The sequence below is a fragment of the Malaclemys terrapin genome, chromosome 6, assembly GCF_027887155.1.
Source record: "Malaclemys terrapin pileata isolate rMalTer1 chromosome 6, rMalTer1.hap1, whole genome shotgun sequence".
Taxonomy (NCBI): domain Eukaryota; kingdom Metazoa; phylum Chordata; order Testudines; family Emydidae; genus Malaclemys; species Malaclemys terrapin.
The window spans coordinates 93,191,851-93,212,891 of record NC_071510.1 but is presented as its reverse complement, the minus strand read 5'-3'; the positions used below and the strand labels follow the sequence as shown (position 1 = coordinate 93,212,891).

The 21,041-nt window shown below is 40.6% G+C and overlaps 1 protein-coding gene across 1 annotated transcript in view; it reads right to left on the bottom strand.

Moving 5' to 3' along the window:
• The window catches only part of ADAMTS6 (ADAM metallopeptidase with thrombospondin type 1 motif 6), a 310,431-nt gene that overhangs the window by 282,729 nt on the left and 6,661 nt on the right, over positions 1-21,041 (bottom strand). Inside the window, exons 2-4 of the mRNA XM_054031218.1 lie at positions 18,739-19,122; positions 17,259-17,617; positions 6,046-6,214 (exon numbers count right to left, since the gene is read on the bottom strand). Coding sequence (XP_053887193.1) covers positions 6,046-6,214; positions 17,259-17,617; positions 18,739-18,835 — 625 coding nt within the window. The 5' untranslated portion in view covers positions 18,836-19,122. The remainder of the gene's footprint in view (positions 1-6,045; positions 6,215-17,258; positions 17,618-18,738; positions 19,123-21,041) is intronic.

The following is a 21,041-nucleotide window of genomic DNA, read 5'->3' as shown; positions in this document are numbered from 1 at the left end:
CTGTTGGAAAGGGCAGCTATAAATTGATACCCCCACTTTTGGAGATAAGCTATGGCTGATCTGACGTGGAGGTCTGCTTCTATGAAAGTTATATGTTGAGTGAGTTGTAACTGACTTCTGCACATTTAGTTTCAGACCTACTTGGGAGAACACTTGGGGATATGTCTACACTAAAAACTTAAGTGGACCTATATTAGATTGACTTACAAACACCACAGTAATTACTGCAGTGGTTCATGTCCACACTACCCTCCTTGGGTTGGTTGTGTGTATTCTCACCAGGAGTGCTTCCACCAACCTAAGGGGGCAGTTGGGGAGCTCAGAGAACGGTCTCATTAATTAATCATTTTTGTTGCCCTTCTCTGTAACTTTTCCAATTCTAATGCTTACAGGCATTTCCCTCTTGTGACTACTCCTTTTAATTTCCATTTCACTAGCTTTCTCATTCACTAACTTTCTGAAGTTAAATGCTACTGTGGAGGGCTTCATTGGTATTTCACTCCCCTTCCCCCCCCCCCAAAGATGTTAAATTTCATTATATTATGGTCACTATTTCTGAGCAGTTTAGCTATATTCACCTCTTGGACCAGATCCTGTGCTCCACTTAGGACTAAATCAAGAATTGCCTCTTCCATTGTGGATTCAAAAACTAGCTGCTCCAAGAAGCAGTCATCAATCGGGTCTATAAACTATTTCTTCATCCCATCCTGTGGTGATGAGGTGATTGTAGCTAGTCAACATGGCAATAGTTGAAATCCCCAATTATTATTGGATTTTCTATTTTTATAACCTCTCTAATCTCCTGACTATTTCACAGTCACCATCACCATACTGGCCAGATGGTCAGTAGTATATTCCTACGGCTATATTCTTATTATTCAAACATGGAATTTCTGTCCATAGAGATTTTGTTGTACAGCTTGATTCATTTAAGATTTTTACTATATTTGACTCTTTGCTTTCTTTCACAGATAGTGCCACTCCCTGACCAGCACAACCTAGTCTGTCATTCCTAAACATTTTGTACCCTGATATTCTAGTGTCCTATTGATTGTCATCATTCGACCAGGTATCTGTGATGACATGCTGCTGCTTCTGGGAGCTGCTTGAGATAAGCACCACCCGGAGCTTGCACCCCTGACCTTCTCCCACGCCCCAACCTCCAGCTCTGATACCTCTCCTGCCCTCGAACCCCTCGGTGCCAGCCCAAAGCACCCTCTTGCATCCCCAACCCCTCAGCCCCACCCCAGAGCCCACACCCCCAGCTGGAGCCCTCACCCCTCCAGCACCTCCTAAGTGGAGGCATGGCCAGGCAGCTCTGCACGCTGCCCCATCCACAGGCGCTGCCCCTGCAGCTCCCATTGGCTGCGGTTCCCGGCCAATGGGAGCTGCGGGGGTGGCGCTTGGGGCGGGGGCAGCATGCAGAGACCCCTGGCTGCTCCTACACATAGGAGCCAGAGAGGGACATGCCACTGCTTCCAAGAGCCGTGCAGAGCGGGGCAAGCCCCCGACCCCGCTTGAGCACTAGAGCAGGGCAAGCCCCGGACCCCGGAGGAAGCTCGAGGGCTGGATTAAAACGTCTGGAGGGCCGGATGTGGCCCCCGGGCTGTAGTTTGCCCCCTCCCTGGTCTAACCCTTGCCAAAATGCAGGATTTGTTGTATCTAAACCATCCAAGACAGATGGCTAGCCAGCCTTTTTTTTTTTTAAACCTCCAGTGAAGGAGCTTCCACAACTTCCCTAAGCAGTCTGTTCCATTGTCCTATTGTTCTTACAGTTAGGAAGTTTTTCCTGAGATTTAATCTAAATCTGCTATGCTGTAATTTGAACCCATTGACTCTTATCCTGCCCTCTGGCAAGAGAGAACAACTTCTCTCCATCTTTTTTATAGCAGCTTTTCAAGTATTTGAAGACTGCTATCATGTCCCCGCTTAATCTCCTCTTTTCCAAATTAAACATACAACATAGTTCCTTCAGCCTTTGCTCATATGGCGTGCATTCCATCCCTTTGATCATCTTTGTTGCTTGCCTCTGGATACATTCCAGTTTCTCCACTTCCTTTCTATACATTGGTGAGCAAAATTGGACATAGTACTCAAGCTGAGGCCTCACCAGCACAGAGTAGAGCAGTACTATCACCTTTTGTGACTTGCATGCTATGTCTCTATTAATGCAACCCAAAATTGCATTTACTTTTTGATGATGCCATGCTTGACTGAAGAAGTGAGCACTTCCATTTACGAGGCCTTGAACCAGCACCAGAGGATTTACCAGATGATTTTCAGAGAGCAGTCTGAGACTTAGAGGTAATGTCAGAGCCTGAATGCTTAGAACACTTCAATTCAAATAGAGAAGGGGAAGGATGATGTTTATTCCCAGACTTACGTTTGGAGTCAGAAGTAGCTGGAGTAGCACTCTGAGTTGATTCAGAATCCTCTGGGTCATGACTGGGGCTTGGTTCAGTTGCAGGTCTTATCACCTCCTTCATGAGGTGAACTTTTAAGATGATAGTCACGCTGCTTCTTAGTGTGGTGCAAAAGAAAATACAAATAGGGCATTTGTCCCCCTTCTGTCCCTCACCCAGAAAAACCAGACAGCTCTTGTGCCCATCTGTGACAGAGATAACAGCCCTGCTCATGGCACACTGTTTAAAACCTGGGGATTTTTTCATAATAAATCCTCCAGGTACTAATAAAGCTACACCTAAACTAACTATCTTATCCTATCCTAAATACTAACTACAACTATACTAACTATACAGAGAACATTTTCCAGAGCTGGCTAACCAAAGCTAATGTTACAGGGGACTCCAACTCTCGCCACAGGCGGTAAGAAGGAAGTGAGAAGGAGGTGGTGGACACGCCCCTTTTATGCCCTCACCTAAGAACACAAGGACAATAGAGATATATGTGCTATGTAGGGGTACAAAAATTTCCCACTCCAGTGCACTGAGCGCACATGCACATCCGGTGGAAAGTATATCTACACAATCACTCGAAGGAAAACTGAACATCCTCCAGACAATCTGCCCACTTCATGCCACATATCTGAACATCTTTCTCGGATGAGTCAGAAATATCATCTTCCCCATGTCCACCAAATGCTATCGACTGGAGATCCCTCTATACCTGTCTATTTTGCTGATACAGGCTAGGTGTCCTTTGGTACTTTGGTCTAGTCTATATTAGAAATATAGCTAAACTGGCAAACCCTCCTAGCGTAGACACAGTTTATATCAGCCAGAGTGCTTTTACCAGTATAGCTCCTTGAATATATAATAAAGCACTTTTTGCTGATGTAACTGCATCTACACTACAGCTTTTGCTGGTTTCAAAGTGGTATCTTTTAAAAAAAAAAAATCACAACCTAACCAACATTACTATATCAGCAAACGTTTCTAGCGTAGACCTGGTCCTGGGATTTGGAAGTTGAGAAAGGATGAAAAAAAGAGATCTTGTCAGAGGTCCTGAGGAAGTTTGAGGGTTTTACAGTTGTGGGCGGGAGGAGGAGTGGAGTGGGCAGGGTGGAAGACACACACATCTGGGAGAAATGTGGAGAGTATGTCAGGAGAAGGAACTTGGGACAAGGAGGTTCCAAGGCAGTGAGGGGAAGTAGAGAGGAATCTGTTGCAGGTGATGGTTTGCATTTGGGGGGGGAGGGGTTATGAATGTGAGGGACTTGAGGGTGGGAGGGATTTGAAAGCTGTGGGTAGTATATGGACACTTTTAAGAGAGTGCAGGGACACATTTTATAGGACTGCAAGCTCTCAATATACACATTTGATGAACTGTGTGTGTGATGATCACCTCTTAGAATATGCCCACACCAGGCTGGTCATCTCACCTCCCCTCAGTTGTCACGGATGACTTTTTGGGTATAGTTAATTATCTTTCTCCCCACATGGTGTCCTTAGGAGGGGCTGATATGTCTTCCCTGCTCTGGGGCTGTGATAAATGAAGGGGGAGATAGCTCCTTTTTATGGACACCCAGCCAGCCAGTACCTATAAAATCCCTCTTAGTAGCTGTTCTCTAATTGCTCTACCTATAAAGGGTTAAAAAGTCTCACTGCTATGCATAGGTAAAAGGAAGTGAGTGGGCACCTGGCCAAAAGAGCCAATGGGAAGACTAGAACTTTTTAAAATTGAAACAAGACTCCCCTTTTGTCTGTCTGTTGTTCTCCGGGGAGAGGCAGATAGGGCTGCAGTTATGCTATAAGAAGCTTTGGGCCAGATATGAAAAATCGTCAGTATCATACCTAGAAACTACTCATCTAAAACCCCAGATATGTAAGTAGATGAGGAAATGTCTAGGAAGACGCAATTAGGTTTATCCTTTTTATTTCTTTATGGCTTGTGGACTCCTCTGTGCTAACCCCAAATGCTTTTGTTTTGCTTGTAACTTTTAAGCTGAACCTCAAGAAAACTATTCTTGATGCTTAATCCTTGTAGTTACTCTTTTAAAATCTAGCAATAGCCTAAGTTTCCAGATGTATGTTCTTCTTTTTTTAAAAAATAAAATTAATGTTTTTAAGAACATGATTGGATTTCTGTGTCTTAAGAGGTTTGTGCACATGTTGTTTAATTAGCTGGTGGCAACAGCTGATTTCCTTTTTGTTCTTTCTCCTTCTTTTTTCTTTTCTTTTCCGGAGGGGGGGGTGAAAGGGCTTGAGGGTACCCCACAGGAAGGAATTCCCAAGTGCGCCTTCCTGGGCTCTCAAGGGGGTTTTGCACTTGGGTGGTGCAAGGTAATTGAAAAGCTGTAATCTTGGAAGTTTAATACAAGCCTGGAGTGGCAAGTATTAATTTTTAGAATCCTTGCGGGCCCCCACCTTCTGCACTCAAAGTGCCAGAGTGGGAAATTAGCCTTGATAGGGGCTATGATCATGGGGAAAAAAGCAGTAACCTACATTCCATGATCCTTTCATTAAATAGGAGGAATTGAAGGGTGCTGTTCCCCACACAGAGGAAGAACACAATTAACTGAACCACTCAGGAAAGCTCTTCTCCAGGTATGGGTTTGTGTGTTGTAATCTCAGTCAGATGGTGCCAGCAAGTTACAGTCTCCAACAATAGCAGCTAACAGAGATTACGTCAATAATGAATTTGTTACCTTTTTTTATTTTGAAATTAATATTTGCCAAACCTGTCCTATGCACAAGATCTTACTGAGGACTAATGCCCAAGATTAAAGTGAACTTTTAAGAACAAACTATTCTTAAGATGTACATAAACAATAAAAGGTTAGACCATTTGTCAAAGATGTAAAAAATATTTTTTTAGTTCCATAAATCTAAAACAGCTTGTTAGATTTACTCTAAACTGACCTAAAAAAAGTTATCTTTTGGCATCAGTCTAAGCAGGGAACATTGAGGATAATAGAAGAGTTTTGAAAAAGTTTAAAGTGGATGGAAAATTGGGCTATGAATGGAAACATCTTTCAACCAAAACTATGATTTCACTCCCATGACACGCATAATTAAATCACCTATGCAACTATTTTGGGAGTAACCTTAACAAACTGAATCAATAATCAGTATCAAAGAGTATCAAAGAAAAAATTGGTCACTTCCAGCTCATTTCCAAATATAGTATTAATCATAACATCAACACACATTTATCATGTGTCAAGTTTTTTCAAATGAGATACACAACAATTACTAAACATTCAGCTGTAATACTTAGTCACTCAAGTCATGCCTTCCAGTCAGGGATGAGGTACACTTACAGCACACTGTGAGGAAGCCTGCGCTCATCACTACCACTGTACTCAATACAGGAATAAAATAAGACTCACTCCCAGTGCCTTAGCCTTCAAAGACACTACATTCTTGACTTGAATCTGAAAAAAATGCAAAGCTACTTTTCAAAGGGGTGAACAGCATCATCCAAGAGGAGAGTTCCTAACGCAAAACTCACTATAATAAAACCCTATTACATACTGTACATGGAACTAATGTAGAAATAATATAAAGGTATTTTTAGTTTTAAATCTTAAATGACACTTTTTTTAAAAGAGTGAAAGCATAATTGATGTTCATGCTTATTTACCTGAGACGCCACAATGAGCATGATCATAGAGATGTCGTTGGTGCATGGCAGACTTCTTGTAAATAACATGGGGACGACCACTTTCATAACTAAAATGATTGGAATTTTCAGTTATATTCCTTAAAGGCTCAATGAAATACTCTTCATCTTCTGTAGCAATAACGCCATGCTTAAAGGAGAATAAAAAGACAAACAAAAGCAACTAGTTACTGTTTCTCTGCAAATATCCTTCATTATAAGACAACATACTAAACAGAGCAAACTCCAGCTTTCCTCCCATTGAACTCACAGCAAAATCCCCATTGACTTCCATGGGAGAAGGAGCGGGCTCTTATTAGCAACACAAAGAGAAAATGAGGAAGAAATTACTGCCTTCCTTCCTCAATTCTTTCCCACCATTTTTGGCCAGATGTGGTAAGACAGCAAGAGACATTTTTGGTGTGTGACAATCAGCCTTTTTTTCCCCTCATGAAACAATCTATTGACAAAGATGTTCCAGAATTATATGATTCATATCCATTAAAAATGATGCCAAGCCAAAATGGCCTTGTTCAAAGAGTGAACACAGTGTCTCTCTATGATGGCATACCAAGAGATGTTTTAATGCAACACATTGCATCAAAAGAGAAAACTTACATAACAGATTTATTTTAGGCAAATATTATTCAATGAAACCACTGTGTTTTGTATCCAAATGCTGAATTCTAACACTATATTGCACTTCTTTAGGCTCAAATTAATAACATTCATTAATTTACACTATTTATGAGGTACTTTTTAAATATACATTTTTACCTCAGAATTCCACTACAGATCTTAGGCAGATCATGATTGTAGCAGATTATTCACTAGTTTGGATTCTCCCCAGGAAACTGATCATTTTTCCAAATTTTACAATGCATGAGAGAAGACCTTTTATTCTTCATTACTTCCATGTTTGCAATCTCAGAGTCTCATGAAAGGGGAAGTGGTTAAGGAAGGAAAGGAGACATGTCAGGCCAACTCCACAAATTCCTACATGCCTTAATATGTGGATTTTCAGCCATTAAAACTGAATTTAGAAGAAATAACTCCAGCTTTGGAGCTCCTTTGTATGTGGAAACACTAGGGAATTGCCTTATAGACATAATTCCACACTATATCTGCCAATCTGAAGATTCCAGTCCCTACATCAACACCTAAGGGCTTTGGAATTGATGACAATCTTTACAATACGAGAGAGAGAAGTATGGAACAGCAAGAGGATTGGGAAGCAGGAAGTTTCAAATTCTAACCCTGGTTCTGTGGTCTTAGGCAAGTCACTTAGGAACTGATACTATTTACATTAAAGGCATTATAAAGACTATCTTGAAGTCAACCAGAGTTAGACATAGTTTTAAATAGTCCATTAGGTATGTCTACACTGAAGGAAAAAGAACCACACTGCAGCGGGTCTCAGAGGCTTGGTCTACAGACTTAGGCTTGAGGGGCTTGCACTACGGTGCTAAAAATAGCAGTATAAACATTCCTGCTTAGGCTGGATGTTGGGCTCTGAGACCCACCCACCAGGTGTCTGTAGACCCTGTCTCTGAGACTCGCTGCCACGGGTTTTATTTTGCAGTGTAGATATGGTCTGACTATTTAACTGAGCATACTCAGCATCTCCCAGGTGGTGCTCAGAACCTCTATTTTCAAAAATTAACACATAAGCTATTGTGTCTCAGCAGGCAGTGTAACATGCATACAGCAAGATTGTAAGGGGTCATTTTACAAGGCTGTAACGTTCACCTAATGACTTATAAAAACTGCCAGAGGTACCCTGTACATTTGCACATCCATATTTCAGTAGTTTTTATATAGCTTGTGAAGTGCTGTGGGACACTTTGGAAAGGAAGGTGCTTTACATATGTACCTTATACATTTATTTTCAAAGAATATGAGCACATATCCTAAACTGCACACACAGCTTTCAGTTGCCTTTTCCTACATGGAAACCATTACCATAAATGCTCCTCTTCTACAGTAGTTTTCACTACATGTTCACTAAACTGAGTTACTTCACAAAAGAAATAACATCTGGGCTCAAATTTAGCCAGCATATGCTGGTACCAGACCTCTTCCATTCCACCTTCTTCTTGTTCCACATCTAAGGCTAAGTCTACACTGGGGGGTGATCGATTTAAGATACGCAAATTTAGCTACATGAATAGCGTAGCTGAATTCGACGTATCCGAGCCGACTTACCCCACTGTGAGGACGGCAGCAAATCGACCGCCGCAGCTCCCCCATCGATGGTGCTTACTCCTACCTGGGCTGTTGGAGTACGCGCGTCGATTCGGGGATCGATTGTCGCGTCCCGACGAGATGCGATAATTTGATCCCCGAGAGATCGATTTCTACCCGCCGATCCAGGCGGGTAGTGAAGACAAGCCCTAAGTTTTCATTTAAAATAAAAATGAACGGCTAAATTCACAAAAGGGGCTCAAGCACTTAACTACCCTTTTAGGCACCTAAGTACAACATTTAGGTGCCACTGGCATTCACAACCCCCCCACTCAGCTATTACCTAACCTAAAGTCACTGTGTTTCCACCAATAAAAATCCTTGCAACATTTCTGCCAGTGGGCATGTGCAAAGCCACCAAAATCCTGACATTTCCAAGCTGCTCAGCATCTAATGCTCATCTAAGCTCAAGCAGGATTCATAAGCTAGACATTCCCCTTCCTGTCTTGGCTGTTGGGCCCAATCCAGTAGGCATGCTCTGAGTGTGCCTAACCCACACCAGACAGACAGGAGGAGATGGTGGCCACCCCTTATATACAGTAGGCCAATAGTTAAAGCACTCACCCAAGATTGTGGAAGATCCAGGTTCAAATCTCTCTTCCTCCCCCAATTCTTAAGAAGGACTTAAACCCAGAGCTTTCAGCTACATGCCCTAACCACAGGGCTATGGCATCATTCTCACTCACTAACTGCTCCAATGACTATTGAAGTATGTCATACAAAATGATACAGGAGCGACTGAAAAAGACCCATTCAAGAATATCCTCCTATAGCCCAGTGGTTGAGGGGGGAATCCTTCACCTAGGAGGTAGAAGACTTAGGTTCTAGTCTTCGCTTTTAATCTGGTCAAAGCGGCACTTCAGGATTCCAGCATCCGAGATGAGTGCTCTAATCACTAAGCTAGTGGATATACGCAGGGTAGCAGCAGCTCCTCCTCACTTTTTCTTTAGAAAGCACTGACCTGGCTTAGGTGCCTAACTCCGGGCACAGGTTCATGATCGGGCATCCCAAGCAGAGACAGATGCCTCACTTCCTTTGAAGGGTGGGGCTTAAGCAACACCCCTCCCCTCAGCATTTCCTACTGGCTAGCTTAGGCAGCTCCCCGTTCAGCATGCTGGCTTCTGTGAATCCTTGTTTTAGGCACCAACACATAATGTAGGGAGCTTAAGAGCCTAAGCTGAGGTTGTGAATTCCACTAGGCAGCAGGTTGCCTAAAGGTTAGATGCCTATATCCTTCTTATAAATCTAGCCCTAAAGCCTGGTGTACACTTAAATTTAGGTTGACATATCCCTGATAGACATAGCTATGTCAAGCTAACCTCCAGTGTAGATAACCTCCAGCTATGTCTCTGGAAGAATGCCTCCACTAATCTATCTACTGTCTTTCGGGGAGGCAGTGTTCCTACACTGATGGAAAAACCCCTTCTGTCACAGTAGGCTGTATCTATACTATGGGGTTATGCCAGCATAGTTACGGTGACGTATCTATGCCAGTATAGTCCACATAATGTATAAACTGAGTCTCTAGCTGTTATATGGTTGCTGAGATACACTAGGGTCATGTTTTTGAGGCTAACAGATGGAGTGATATCTGCCTGTGTTTACAGAACCTAAATCTGAAAGGCAAGATCTGTTCCATTCATTTCAAAGGGTACTAACTCAAATATTAATGATAACACTTCAAATTTCAACATTAATTCACTGCTCAATGCATGTAAGAAAAGAGAGAGAAAATAAATACTACAAAGATCTGCAATCTACTGTGAGTAAAAAACCATAGCACCACCAGTGAGTATTGCCATACTTTTCTACCTCAAATCAAGAAATTCAACAGTACGTATCTGGCCTAGCCTATACATAGGTTGCACTGGTTTAACTAAAGTTTAGTTTTTAAAGTGATTTTGTTAAACAAGGACAAAAACTCTGTCTATATATCATGTTAAGCCTGGTGTAGATCATTTAACTTGCATCAATAAATTTATATATGCAAACAGTTATAACCAGTTTGATACAGGTGTACCCACACAAGGGGTTTGCAGTGATTTAACTAAATTGATTCTGAAACATATTTTAGATAAACCAATGCAGCCTCCGTACGTAGTCAATGACTATATCAACAAGAATACAGAACAATTATGATCTTTGCAATATTAGAAAGTATATGCATTTAGAAATGTTTCCAGTTTGTACACCTTTAGTAATTTTTGGCTAATGAATTCTAGGAATTGTGCTATTACATCCGAAGTGAAACTTTAAAGCACACTTTGGGCCTGCCCTTCCACTCCTTAGTCAGGCAAAACTTGCACTGACAGCAATAAGAAGCTTCTTTGAATAAGGAGTGTTAGATTGAGCTGACCATTAAGTAATTAAACTTTTTTATGTTTTTTAATTAATTTTTCATTTTGTGTTTTCTATTCTATTTCTATTCTACATAGGTTTTTATACCATATTCATCACCAAAGAATGTGAGTGCCTTCCAGTAATGCACTAAGCAAAATGACTACACATATGTCACATGTTGTTTGTTCTCTCATCCTCACCCCAGAAAGAAAAGCATGTGGAGTGGGGAGTCTTGTTTTGGTAGAGTGTATTTTTGCTTGCTTGAATATATACAGTACATGAGTTAAACCTCAAGGTCAAAACACGAGTAAAGATCATCACAATGTAAAAGTGACCTCTAAGAAATTTAATAAAATGTTAATCAAGGTAGTTCTTTAACTGATGAAACATCATCAGCATAGCATATTCTTAAGCATCATTTGGAGGAAGAGATGGTGATCTGGAGAGGGACTGGCACATTGTGGAATCTAAACAAGGCCATTTTTATAGACTCAGTGTCCTGCTTACTCTGGTTTGGGGAGAGGCAGCCAGCATATATTTCTTAAGGGTATGTCTACATCACCCGCCGGATCGGCGGGCAGCGATGGATCCAGCAAGGAGCAATTTATCGCGTCTAGTCTACACATAATACATCAACCCCCGAGCGCACTTCCATTGATTCCTGCACTCCAGTGCCACGAGAAGGACAGGCAGAGTCGACAAGGGAGTGGCAGCAGTCGACTCACTGCGGTGAAGACACCACGGTAAGTCGATCTAAGTACGTCGACTTCAGCTATGTTATTCACATAGCTGAAGTTGCATAACTTAGATCGATCCCCCTCCCCCTAGTGTAGACCAGGGCTAAGCTGATGGAACTTTGTTAAATTTTTTTGCAGATCACCATTAATAAACTTAATTTATGGCTTGCAATTAAAGCTGTCTATCTAATGGAAAAGAAATATAATTTTACTAATAAAATAGTTTTTCTTAGGGTTTCAACCACTTTCTATTATAAAACCCTAATTATGGAGAGGCTACCATTTCTCCATAATGGGTGATACTCTATTTTAGCCCCCTATAAACTTCAGCTTTGAACACTGGTTTGGCCTGAAAATTGTCAGATATCTGTGAAGGCAAAAGAAAACATTTTTGCCCAGGGAGGGTAGGGGAACCACATCACAGTGTTTTTGAATTACGGATTACTCAAAAATTACCATGATTTCAAATATTGTCTTTTTAAATGTTTTTGTCTTTATCTAGTTTACTAACACTCCTTCAAACTTTCCATGTGATTAAAGTTCCTTGAAAAAACTCAAGTGCTGTCCATATATGGAAAAATATTTCAAAACTAAAAAAAATATATGGCTTTTCTGGATAGTTTTGGTCCAATCCTGTTCCTACTGAATTCAGTAATAGTTGTAAACCCAGTCCTGTATCTACTGAAAACCTATTTCCTTGTTTTTATGAATTTGAGGTTTCTAAATGATGTTATAGGTAACTATGTTGTTTGGTAGCAATCTTAACTGGGTTTTGAAACAAGTTTTTTGGGAGAAGGTGTTTGTACGAGTTACCATTTAAAATACACCTATTACAAAAATATTATGGATGACATAATTTTCTCCATTAGGGGTAAAGCATAGAATTAATATCTGACTTTTCATATCTTCCTGAAGAAGCCCAACATGTTACTTTTCTCTTGTTCTTCTGTGAGGACCAGACATGAATAAATAACGTATTTCTATGTATTAGGCTATTTCTAGATTACAAGCTAGGAGTATGATTCCCCTGCTCATGTACAGATACTCACACTAGCTCTCACAGAGCTAGCCACTGCTGCTACCTGTGCTACTACAGCTACCCTGCTATTTAGATTCACGCTATGTTTGTGCACACGAGCAGGGGAATCACCTCACCAGCTGCTACTGTAAACGTAGCCATAGTTTGCTCCTTGTATTGACTTTGCTCTTTCTGAGACTTTCTAATCCACACATCTAAAAGCATTTTAGCAACTGAGTAAATAGTAGCTTTCCTACTTTAATTTGTACACATATGTATTGTTGCTTGACAATAATGGAAGCTTCCTACACAATTTTCCACTGAAAGTTACAAATGTGCCAACATAAATACAGCTCCACCCACTCCTCAACTGTTCTTGCACAGTACATAGATAGTTGCACATTCATGCTGCAAATGACTATGTTTGTATGTGTGCGCTCATTTCCCAGTAATTACATACACACACAGGACAGCCTTTATAGGATCTTGTGAAAGCTAAGCCCACACACAAAATACCCATTTCCATCAAAGGGAACTCCACTCAGACAGATCTAGAACAGGATATGGTCTGGGTTTTAATCTTCATAAATCAAATAATATTTTTAAATGTCATCCAAGGTGTCATATTTAAAATTGATTTCACGTCTATGAAAATATTTAGTTGTGTTAAATGGTAATTACTTTAAAAGATGGACAAGGCGGGTGAGCAACTCAACATGAGCTCCCAGTACCAGATGCTGTCACAAAAAGGGCCAATGTGATCCTTCAGTTTATAAACAGGGAAGTAGTAAGGAGGAGTATAGAGAGGATTTCTCCTCTGTATACTGCATTGTTGAGACTGGCACCAGAATACCATGCACAGTTCTAGTCTCTGCATTTTTAAAGGATGTTGCTTGACAACGGTGCAGAAAGGAGTCTAAAAAATGATTCCGAGGCTGGAGAAAATGCCTTACAGTTAGAGACTTAAAGAACTGCTTAGCTTATCAAAAAGAAGAATGAGAGGTGACTTGATCAGAATGGGATCAAGTGGGAGAAAATACCAGGTACTAAAGGATTCCTTAAACCTAACAAAGAAAGACGTAACAAGAACCAATGGCTGGAAGCTGAAGCCAGACAAATACATATTGTAAATAAGGTCCACATTTACCAGTGAGGGTGATTAACCATTGAAACAGACTACTAATGGAAGCTGTGGATTCTCCATTTCTTGATGTCTTCAAATCCAAGCTGGATGCCTTTCTGGAAATTATGCATTAACCCAACTTTAGTCAAATACAAGTTATTGACCTCAATGCAGAAGTAACTGGGTGAAATTTAAGTGCCTGTGATATGCAGGAGGTCAGACTAGATGATCTAATAGTCCCTTCTGGTCTTAAACTCTATGAATATGAATCCTATGAAATGTTAGGATAGAAGAAATGACAGTATATAATATTACTCTCTGTTTGCACTTCTAAACAGGGTCTTTATGAACTTAGTGTGTGTTACTTTGAAAATGACAGGTTGTAATAAACAAAAAATATTTTTCTTACAACAACAGAATGAGGCTTTCCTGCCATTATACCTTGGAAGTAGCTCAGTAAGAACATCTCCCCTTACTCCATTAGAGACTTCTTTCTCCATATTCATGACATGTTTACTAAAGTGAGACTTTAAACTGAGACTCTTGGAAAAGGAATAATTGGTCACCTGTAATTCTGTTTCCCTGAAGATATCATTTGACTGTATTCCTATTCTTGGTTCTCAGCTTGCCAGCCTGGGACAGGGTAGAATTGTCTCAAAGGCATCTGGGCCTCTCAGGCACAGCCTTATTCTAAGATCAAATGCTAGTGCCTCAATACCTTCAAGAACATTTTGTTTTAGTTCCTTGAGGAGGCGAAAAACAAGGCTCCTCACATTCAAAATATAATAGATACTAAAGGCTATTTGTGATAGGAGGAAACTTTCAGGAAAAAAAATTAGTAATTGAAAATGTAGGCCCATCCACATATCTAAGAGGAGGAAGGCATGTGAAGTAGGAATTCAAACAAATGACCTCTCCAGAGAAGCAGAATTGTCAATAAGTAATTATTCTTTCTTTATCACACTGACTTGGTTCCTACTCTTAGAGGCTAAAAACCACAGGGCAATCTCCAAAAACCCCAGTTTTAGAGGAATAAAAGAAACTATACAAAATAGTTTCAGACAGTCCAGAGAATGATGGAGACTTCCCAAATTTCCCCCAAAAAAAACAGATGCTGGGAGAACTAGAAGCAGGGCAAGATTAAGGCACAAGCTAGAGCCCCAGCTCCTGGAGATTTGTGATTACAGTAGAAATGTAAGCTTTCAATGTAAGAAGGGAAGTTTCTACTCTCAGTGGTGGGAAGGAAAAGTTTGAAAATATGACGTGACTGTAACTGATTCAGTGACTTCTGCCTGAAATGGCAGAGAGCCTGAAAAAATAGCTGTGGGATGGGTTCATCTGAATGGGGTGTTAACTCCAAAACCCACTGCTCTGGAGGGCCCTGCCATCATCATCCAGCAAAGGAGTCTCTGTGTGGCAGGAGAAGTGTGCAGTGAGCCCAGCCAAGAGTGCAGTGAGATATCCCAACAGCTGAAGTGTAAGTGTGGAGGGTCCCCACCTCTTTTAAAGAGAAGGGGAAAGAGAGCCTTACTTCCACCCCTACTCCTGCTTCTGGGGAGTGAAAGGAGCCCCATAACACTGTCTCAGCCTTTCTGGGAGGGGTAGTGGGCTTTGTGACACGGCCATTCGAAGTAGGAGACATGACCCTGGTGAGGGGCAGACCCACAAGAGAATAGGCCTTGAGAATCCCTATCTGTGGTGTGCTTGGGGACCCAGAATTACCTTAATCCAGCCCTGGTTGGAAGAAATCCTGAACAAGCATCAATAGCCAGACACCAAAGATAATGAATTAAACGGGAAACCTGACACTTAAAGTTAGGCATCAATGCTCTGGAAGCACAGTGTGCTGAGAAGGTCAAACTACTGACAAAACACTGAGACTATCAACCTACTGAGAAGCCAGAGGAATGTCTGAGGGAAGTGACAAGGCCAGTGACCAACAGACACCTGCTGAAGACACTGGAGCATGTGAACCATGCAAGTCAAAAGGAGCTCCCTATCTCAAGGAGATGCCAATAACCTCAAGATGTCCCCAGCTATGCAGCTAAAAGTTTTGAAGGAAAGCTAGCACCGATGAATGAGATGGCTAGAGGAGAAATCAAATGGTATAGAATGGTGTTAACACCAGTGTCAAAGTCTGTAGGCGTGGCAGACAACAGGGATCATCTGCAACGACCCCAGCTCTGACAGGGAGCTTGTGAGCTGGCCAAGACCAGACAGGAACAAAAATGGAATGTCCAGAAGGGCTCTGAGGCACTGTCAGTTGATCTCAAAATGAGGTGAGCCAGCCTGTGCCTCAAAGGGCAAACATTTCTGAGTGTCAGGGCATTCGGGCATGTACACTAGCAAGCTGAGACCCAAGAGTGGAGCTGCAGTCACTACAGTATCTTTAGAATACAATCTACATGCCGATAACTCAGTGTATTAGCATAAGACACATCCTTAAAGATGAAAACACATCCTTACAGATGAACTGCAAAGGTAAAGTGAAATTGAAGTTAAGCCCAGAAACATGTATTGTATGCCCCCACTCACCAGGCTGTGGATGCATTTAAACACAGAAATACATTTTAACTAAGCTTCTTACATTTGACTTTCCCTCTTGAAATCCTTCTGGGGGAGAAGTGCCCCAGAATGCATCACTCAGATAACACAGATACAATTAGCTAAGTGAACATCAATCTATCTAGTGAGCTAGGTTATCATCTGGCACTCTGTACTGTAATAGTAGACTTTTGTTATCAATGAATATCACAGGATGTATTATTCTATGACACCTGCAGGGGAAGAAAGGAAGTGCTCAAAGTAATTCAGAGAAAAAAACATTTCAACATTCTGCACCTAATACAATAAAATCCTAATCTTTGTTGGGGGCCTCTACAGGCTACTGTAATAGAAACAGTAAAATAATAATATTTTTGCAGTGGATAATAGCAATATGTATTTTAAAATTTACTACAGCACTCAGTAGACTCTTGGTTTAGTACTTCCCAGTCATGATCTTTTATTTTATCACTTTGTAATTCCCTAGCCTATTGTTATTTTTAGGCTTCAATTATAGTATTAGGGGGTAAGACTTTTTCCATATAAGAACTAGTGCTGAATGACCAAGAGTTTCATCAACAATGAGAGAATTTTTTTCAAAAACCATTGTAAATACTTGGATTTCTAACACTACTGTTACTTTAAAGCATTTTTATTTGATTTATAAATATAAAGATCCTGTAAAAAATGTAAATAATTACTTTATGGCTTTTCTATTTGCAAAGGATTCTGTTTTCCTGTTCACTCCTTGGAACTGTAGCACAGAAGACTTGAAGGCCAGAGAGTTTTCCTTCCTCATTATTTATTTCAGGCCTTTTGGACACAATACTGAGAGGTGCTGAAGTTCATGCCAGTCAGTCAGTTGCAAAAGGCACTCAGCACCCATAAGACCAGACAATTTTATTCCTGGAGTTTGCAACAGTCCTGACAAATCTAATCTCACTCCATAACTAATCTTGCAGCCCTAATACAGGCACTGGCAGCACTAAAATTTTGTCTGAAATAGGACTACAGGACTGGGCCTTAGTACTTAGAATAAGTACTTTTCCTCAGGAGCCAGAATTCAGTTCCTTGCCTTTCTGTGTGTTTGCTTCTTGCAGGAACTCAAAGAACATGAACATATGCTAATTAAGTTCTTCCTCTATATTTTAAAGGGGAAAGTACACTAAAATATATAACATGCACTTACCAGACCATTGCAGTTGCTTAAAGCCACTTTAGTTGTGCTATGTTGGTCTTGCAAATATCCTGTGTAATGACAGTGGTCTAACAAATCATGTTTCCGTTTAGGTCCATCTTTCCCCCAGTATTCTACTGTAAAATGTTTGGACACCAAATCTGTGTTGAGAATCAGGTTTAAATGAAAGTGCTTGCCATAGGCAGAAAGTTTAAAAAATAATTTAGATGCTTGGTCATAAAGGTCTGTACTCCTCTTCCTTCTGCTTGAGGGTTCATCATCTTTCACAGTAAAGCTGAGGAAGGCTCCATTTTGATCAACCCTTATTGGGACTGTTAGTTGGTAATGTTCAAGGTCAGACAGGAATTCCTCTTTGTAATCACAAGGTAAGCCAGTCCAGGAAATGGGCATAAAAGAAAAGAAAATATAACAGGAAACAACAAGTAGTAGTATAAACATTAACCACAGTTGGCTAAATCCCATCACCCTCATGAGTGAAAGTTGAATTCAGGTATATGCAAGGTGAAAAGTTTTGCTAAATAAAATCAAGGAAAATATTCTATTTTTAGAAAGAGTCAGCAAAATTCACGCAGGTCCCTGTTAATTTGATGTCACTAGAAATGCAAATATTTCAAATTCACTATATATTTTTCCTATTTAACCTACTATGTAAACATTTGGGGCTACATTCTACACTGTGAAGAATGTACATCTACCAATGATTTCATTTAAAGACAAAAACTATTAGATCCACCTGCGAAAATAAAAACAGTTGCAATGAAAAACTATCTTTGCAAAAACATTTAAATGTATCCTCATTTCACTAAAAAAGGCTATAAATGCAAATATTTCAAGATATGTTTTAGACTCTTATAGTTTCTGCAATTTTAAAAAATGTTTATGAGAACATGGCCAGTCTTTAACGTGCTATTCTCTGCACCTTGAAATCTTTAAGCCATGATTTGAGGACTTCAATGGCTCAGACACAGGTTTGATACAGGAGTGAGTGGGTGAGATTCTGTGGCCTGCATTGTGCAGGAGGTCAGACTAGATGATCATAATGGTCCCTTCTGACCTTAAAGTCTATGATTCTATGATTAAATTTAATTTGCGGGACTTTGCTATAGTTAAAGTTAGAAATAAAAGAAATTAAAACATCAATCTCAAGATAGACTTTGACCTAATGGGTTTCTCTGTAAATGAACTTTCATCATAGGTGCTGGAACTAGGAGTGCTGGGGGTACTGTCACACCCCCTGGCTAGAAGTGGTTTCCGTCATATACAGGATTTACAGTTTGGCTCAATGGCTTTCAGCACCCCCACTATACAAATTGTTCCAACACCCCTGACTTTCATGATAATAAATCATGAGAAAACTACATAAGTGTCAATATGATTACTAGCTATTTATATAACAATGGCTTAGGAAAGCATTACCTGAAATTAGTGCAAAAGGGATATATCTTTCCAGCTATAAAAGTGGGACCCCTACCTTGAGAATTATATGAAAGCCTGTTGTCACTGTGAAATTCCGATGAAGCCATGACTAGGCTCAAAATCCAGGTCAACGTCTTCCACAAAATTTCCATAATTTAGAAAAACAGAAAGGGTTTGGGGTTTTTTGGAGGGCTACCTATGTGCTATAGAGTTAACTCCACTCCAGAATCGCACCATAACAGGGATATTTATTTTATATTTCTTCCAAAATAATTATTGGATGTTCCACTTTTTGACAGGTACTCTTTTCCAACAACCTGTGCTTTCTTCTATATCTGCAGTCATTTTCTCAGTTCAAAAACGAGTATGTTGTAAAATTCCTTTAGATATCAATAAGGTGTCAGACTTGATAGTTATTAAACTTTGTCCATTTCTTTACCTGAAAAAAATAGAAAAAAAGGCATATCAAAGTAAGGTCTACTTTAAATTGGAAGATCTATACTGCAAAAATGCTATCCAAGTGTCATGAATTACTACATAGTTGGTAATCAGATTTGAACATTGTTGCTTGTATGGTCTAAGGCCCCAATCCTGCAGAAACTTATACACACACTTTAAGCACGTGTCATTCTGATTGAATTCAGTGGAACTACTTATCCAATTGACGTATGTAAGTGTTTACGGGATCAGGGCTTTAACAAACATTTACAAAGCCAAACATATTGCTTTAAATATAAATGCTTGGCTCACTGTAGTCAGTGCAATGTTTTGATTGATTTCAATAGTGGATAATTAGACCCAATATGCTGGCAGACAAAGGAAGAACCTGGAATGCATCGTAACATTTTCAGACAGAGAAATGTGTGGTTATCTGATCTACAACATGAACGTTATTGTTATTATTATTCATTCAGGGCTCACCCTGAACCCCTTATGCAGGCAAAATTCAGTTTAACTTCAATGGAAGTTTCCCATGTGTTTCTGCTAGAAAATTAAGTTAATCATTTGAAATTATTAATTGCATTAATTTTGTGTTTTAAATATTAACAAAGACATTTTGTACATACAGCTCATCATTTAATGTATTTGTACATACTTTAATAATTTTAGTATGCTGGGAACTGTACAAATTGTTGATAATGACACATTACAATTTACCCATTATTTTGTTTTGAATAAAATGCTGGTCTTAAAATTTTATACAGCAATCTGTAACACCTGCCTCACACTGGGCTCTGTGGGTCCACCAGTAGTCACAACAAAACACATGAAAGGTTGAAAACATCTTAAATAAAAATACCCAACACCATATGAAGTCACTCTAACATCTACAGCTGGAAGGAACTTATGTTACCTCAGAATTGTAGCAAAACAGAAGGTCTGCTCTTACAGCTTTTACTCACACAGAAAGTCCTATTGAAGTCAATGGAATTACTTGCATGAGTAAAGGTTACAGAATCAAGATCATAATGTCCAGCACAGTTCAAAGTGTATGTAACAGGTAGCTTAGAGGGCCAAGCGGCCTAGTGGTTAGAGCACATGGCTCTCAGCCCAGTTTGGTTGAGGAGACTCAGACTTTAAGGCCAGGGGATGGTAGGGGGACCCAGGCCCTCCCGCTCCACCGGGTTCCAGTCCAGGACCCTGTGTACATCAACCCCTTAACAGGGCAAGGCCCTCCCAGCAGGGAGTCAAAATCCGCTGTCCTGGGTTACTTCCTACCAGTCTGTTTAGTTTGGTGCATGGCCCTGCTAGTCCAATTTGCTGGGCAGCTTGTTTCCTATAGGGTCCCCTCGTGGGTCTTGGGCAGCCCCTTGCCACAATCCCAAGCTCCTTGGGGCAGGGCAGCCGGAAGTTGGTGAGGGCGAGCCCCACAATGTCACTGGGGTTCACTTACTCAGTTACCTCAGGTGCTGGAGGGTCCTAAGTCTTCCTCGCAATCTCCCTTGTCTGGGGAGACAGCGTTTACTGCCTGGGGGCTTCCTTGGCTGGCGGGCTAGTGCTCCTTCCCCTCAGGTAGGGAGGCAGCTGGCTCCTGCCTCTTTGCCAAACTGAGCCCCGAAATGAGCTAGGCTCTCTCCTTTTTTCCCCGCTCCAGGCCTGGCATTGGCTGCAGGTATAACAGGGCAGAGTTAGTTGGGCCCAAAGACTCTCTTTAACCCCTGCTGTGCTGGTTGGCAGTTTCTCTGCTTCATCACAGTGTACAACAAATTTCTCAACAAACTCAACATTTAGTTAGGTCAATTTATTTATTAGCACTGTAGTGAAGACTAGCCATGTTCTGTAGCCAGTGTTTAAATTGTAGCTAATTATTGCTACATATTATACACATTATATTGTTATTTTAGCTTTCTTCTCAAA